Source organism: Geospiza fortis, unplaced genomic scaffold, assembly GCF_000277835.1.
Source record: "Geospiza fortis unplaced genomic scaffold, GeoFor_1.0 scaffold171, whole genome shotgun sequence".
In the NCBI taxonomy this organism is placed as follows: domain Eukaryota; kingdom Metazoa; phylum Chordata; class Aves; order Passeriformes; family Thraupidae; genus Geospiza; species Geospiza fortis.
Genome location: NW_005054313.1, coordinates 5,345,650 through 5,350,742, shown reverse-complemented (window position 1 = coordinate 5,350,742; position 5,093 = coordinate 5,345,650). Strand labels below are relative to the sequence as shown.

Below are 5,093 nucleotides of genomic sequence, written 5' to 3'. Positions count from 1 at the left end.
AGCAGGAACCAATCCCCCCAGTGAGTTCAGCAGTTTGGCTTCAGTAGGGGCTCACATGCATCAGGAAACCTGGTTTTTAGCCCAGAAGCTCCACGGTGGTTTAGAGGTCAGGATGTAACTTCAAAGTGTTCTTCAAAGGTTTTCAGATAAAAATACCTGTAGGAGACATGAGCTTGGCAGCCCAGTCTATTTGATTGATGTGTGATTTCTCAGGAAAGGGTATGTGGCTGGAATATATATTGTTAGGGACCTTTTCAAAAGCCTCTCCTCAGAGGGGACTGAGCCACCAGTGTCTTGGTCCCTGCCTGGGCCAGCACAAGGAGCCCACACAGCTCCTGGCTCCTGATCTGTGCAGCTCAATTTCTCAGGTACAAAAGGTGGGTGACTATTTTTATACCTCCCACGAGCAATGAAACCCTCAGGGCTCTTGGTAGTAATACAAGTTGTAGAAAGGACCTTTGCAAAGTAATCTGTTGTTTTCATTCCAATAATCATGGTGTAAGTAGAGATACTGCACAAAATTCTTCATGTAGTCAGTACTGATCTCCACAGGAGCCAGGACTAGACAGACCCAGAGAAAGAATATTCATATTGCCTTCAGAAACACATCTCGCAATCAGAATTAAAGGACATTGTTACAGAATGAAGGGAAACAGACAGCTTCGGAGCATCTTGAAAGTGAGACAGAGGAACCCGGCCTCCCAAGGAAGCTTTTATCCTAGCAAAATGCTAAGATGAGCTGACAGACAGTCCAAGGTTGATAGAGGGATCTGGGAGTCTCCCTCACATCCCATCAGATCCTGTCTGGAAGGTGATCTGGGAGGCAGATTGCAAATTGCAAGCACCCTTTATTAATGTAGAGCAAAATAACATTCTGAAAGGGAAAGAAGGGATGATAGATTAAATAAGGAGCAATTCTATAAAGAAGATCTTCTATAACACTGTTTTTCATGACAAAACATGTATTATTTTGTTCAGAATTCATCTGGCCTGTAAGACTGAAGTAGCATCCTCCTTTCTCAGAGTTCAACAGTCACAACAGTTCACAGGCAACAAAAAGCTACAGAAATTGATTGAAAGCAACTAATAATGGTGGAAAGTATGACCAAGGTTAACTTTACAGTTCCCTGAAATTCCACTCTACCTACTAGAGATATTAAATAGTTAAATTCTCAGCACTAATGGGTAGTATCAAAATGTAAGTTCTTAGTGAAAGCATTTGCTGAGTTTTAACAGACAGCTACAAAGGTATTTTCTAACTTTTATTCCTTATACTTGAAATAGTTTATAACGAATTAGAGATGTAAATGTCCCACATCCTGTCCAAATTCAGAAGCTGACATGAGCAGTCCTTTTTCCCTAATTTGCCCTGCACTGTGCTCCCACCCACTCCTCTGGCAGCCCTCTCTAACTGTGCTCCCCTTTCTTGCAGCGTGCAAGAGGAAAGAACAGGAGCACGGCAAGGATAGAGGGAACACGCCCAAAAAGCCTCGGCTGGTCTTCACTGACGTCCAGCGTCGAACTCTACATGCAATATTCAAGGAAAATAAGCGTCCGTCCAAAGAATTACAAATCACCATTTCCCAGCAGCTCGGGTTGGAGCTGAGCACCGTCAGCAACTTTTTCATGAATGCACGGAGGAGGAGTCTGGATAAGTGGCAAGACGAGGGCAGCTCCAATTCAGGCAACTCATCTTCTTCATCAAGCACTTGTACCAAAGCATGAAGGAATAACCACGAACTGAAACCTCGGTGGAAAAGCTTTAAAAAATAAATAAATAAATAAAATAAAGACAGACCAGGACCTCAAAATAGCAGGTTTATACTTAAAACTATTTGAAAAAAAATATTTATAAGTCCAAAGAAACCAAAGACTTATTTCACCTGCATTATGACTTTGTTCTAAGACACACACTTTAGTAGGATGACGACTTGCAAAAAAAACAGAGGGGAAGAAGGAAGCGAAATGGAGGGAACGGAACGGAAAGCAAAGAGAAGAGGAACAGACCACTGGTCTCACACCTTTGCCCATTATCATCTTCACCGTACTTGGCTGTTTAGTGGTTTGGAGCATAGTGATTTCCTGTCATTGAGCAGACATCTCTTTGGATACAGCTCTTCACGGCCACAGCAGTTGCCATGGAGGTGTCAGTGTGTCCGTCCTGCGTGCACCCAGTGGGTGGGGACTTAGGGCTGGTCTCCAGAGAGGGCTGTGCCAGGGCACGGCCCCCAGAGCGTGGAGTCGTCTGAATTCCTTGGAACGGTAGTGTGATTTTTGCTGTTTCACAGTTTGAACTTGGCTGGTGCAATGCCTCGAAACAAGTTCAAACTAGGCAAAGAAATTTTGAATGGTACCTAAACCAGTGCATTCTCTTTGTTTGTTAAGGAATGTTCAGATTTAAAAAAGGAAAACTATTCCATCCATAAAAAAATCGACTAGCTACCAAAGAACACATTTAATAATTGTATTGCAGGTATTTTATTGCAATGATTTTAATATTCCAAAGCTATTTTTACACAAATACTATGTAGAGTTATAGGTATAAACTAATCTAACTGTATAACACATAAAACTTGTAATCAAGACTGTTATTTGCAATTAGTAAAACCACATTATCGTTTCTTTCTGTGATTGGCAAGAAAGAATGTCACCCGAGGAGAGCACGGGAACCCAGACCGGGATGCTGCTCCCATTGAACTCAGTGAGCCCTTTCCTCACTGACTCCAACGGGAGCACGAGAGGGAGCCGCGTGTGACACCGCGTGCGTGTGACACCGCGTGCGTGTGACACCGCGTGCGTGTGACACCGCGTGCGACACCGCGTGCGTGTGACACCGCGTGCGTGTGACACCGCGTGCGTGCGACACCGCGTGCGTGCGACACCGCGTGCGTGTGACACCGCGTGTGACACCGCGTGCGTGTGACACAGCGTGCGTGTGACACCGCGTGTGACACCGCGTGCGTGTGACACCGTCCCCAGTGCTGTCCCGGCTGGGGCCCGGCGCAGCTGTGTTCCAGCGTGGCTCAGCTCTGCCATCTAGCCTGCGAACAGGAGACCTGAGGCGCTCAGGATGCAAAAATGAAAGGAATTGAGGGATGCAAAACCACAGGGCTCAGCGTCTGATCAATACTCATTGACATTAGCGAGCTTTTTTTTACCTATCGACTTTACCAGGCGAAGGAATAGTAGCAGCTTTGCCGGCTCGTGGTCCTTTCCTACTGGAAGCAGTGGTACGACATCAGTTAATGTTGTGGGAGGAGCTCCAAGGGGAGCTCAGGAGCGCTTTTGGAAGGAGGAATTGTGATCTCTCTGAAGTCAAGAGCAAAATTCCCGTGACACCGAGGTACAGCCCGATGTTTTGTGGCTTTGTATCTATGTGTAGCAGGCTGAGCTTTTGTCCCGTGCATTCTTTCTTGCTCATCTCTTAGTCAGGATAATGCATGAAATAGTTTGAAGTTTGTAGCTGAAAAGCTTTAAACGCTCTGTTGCTAACAGACCCATAGGAGAGAAATCATCCCGTTCCTACTCTGACAAAATTAAAGAGAAAGGCGTGAAATATCTGCATATTAAATTTTAATGTAAGGGGAAAATAGACTTTAGGAACCATACATGTGCCTGTTAGATTTCTAACTGGTATTTCAAATTACTGTAGTAATTATGCTAGGTATATTAAATTCCAAAATAAGCAAATATGCAGGTATAGGCCCGATGCAAGGACTAGAAATAGGTAATCTTACTTCCAACCTTTTTGTTTTTAAGGAAAAAAAAAAGACAAAGGAAAATTCAAGGTAAACTAGAATCCAAACACTATAAACAGTAGCAGATACTGGTTTGGGGGATGAAGCCCACTCAAAATACCAGTGACACCAAAGCAGAGCAACTTCTGTAGCACCAGTTGTTTGCCAAGAGGACAGGGTCTAGTCAAGGTTCAGGGTATACAGTTTATTTCCACCCAGTGTTTAGAATACAGGTGAAATATCTCTTTATTAAAATAAAGTGAAATAAACCCAATATTTTTGGCACTGAATATTCTCCGTATTTCAGTATGTTAAACCCACTTTAAGGCTGACAAGGCAATTATCTATGAAAATGGCATCTAATCTGGACTTTTTTGAGTCTCTAGCTTACCTTAAATTTTAGCAAGCTTTCTTATGAAGTGTTCCATCCCCATGGAGACATAATTGACATGGAAACATTGATAAGCTCACATAGAAAGTACCTTATGAATGCAGTCTCATTAGTGTAAGGTTAGTAAAGGACAGTGATAACTAAAAGTTTAGTTTTTTCCAGCAAAACACTGCTTTGTGACATACCTATAGTTTAGAGAATAAAGCCTTATTTATTTAAAACTTGAGAATTTAAAAATGCAGGGAAATTCAAAGTACATTGCCGCATTTTTAGTATTTCCATTGTATTGTCTTTATAGACTACTTGCTGAAACCAAAGAGAACTTTCATACCAGCATTAAATTTGCACCCAATATGCAATTTCAGGATCTCTGATACACACACATGCAAGCCCCTAAGCAGGACTGTGTATATGTACATGCACACACATTCTGATGGGGTGTATGTATGTATGTATACACGTGCACACACATGTCCACACACACTAAAACTGATGCACAAGTTGTAGATTTTAAGTGTTTTGGGTTTTTTACATGTCTGTTTAAGTAGATATAAACCTTTTGGTTTTCTCTAAGCCATTAGGAACAAACCACTCTTCCCATGAGCAATATGCACCTCGTACTCTGAATAGGCAAAGAACACAATTCCCTTCAATTTCCTTCAAAACATGAAGCAAATAACTCTGGAGCTGCTCAGTGTACCTGGAAAGCTGTGTTACCTCTGAGCAGACTGCCCAGCCACACCGACTGAAGCACGGACAGGTTACCTGGTGCTCCCTTGCTCTGACTGGTGCCATCACCCAACAGGGCATCCTTGAGGGGGAGTTTCCTCTGATGCTGCATTTAACATTACCCAGGAAACCTGTCTCTGCCTGTTAGTGTCAGTCTTTCAGCTCATTTCATTCCTGACAAAACGGAAATTAGTTTCAAATTTGACAAGAGGATCCAAAACTCTGCCAGGAAGGAA

General features: G+C 43.1%; 1 protein-coding gene across 1 annotated transcript in view; it reads left to right on the top strand.

Annotated features, from left to right (window-relative positions):
* Positions 1-2,782, top strand: part of ONECUT1 (one cut homeobox 1) — a 15,851-nt gene extending 13,069 nt beyond the window's left edge. Inside the window, exon 2 of the mRNA XM_014306531.2 lies at positions 1,433-2,782. Within this exon, the coding sequence (XP_014162006.1) occupies positions 1,433-1,725 (293 nt within the window). The 3' untranslated portion in view covers positions 1,726-2,782. The remainder of the gene's footprint in view (positions 1-1,432) is intronic.
* The last annotated feature ends 2,311 nt before the right edge of the window (positions 2,783-5,093 follow it).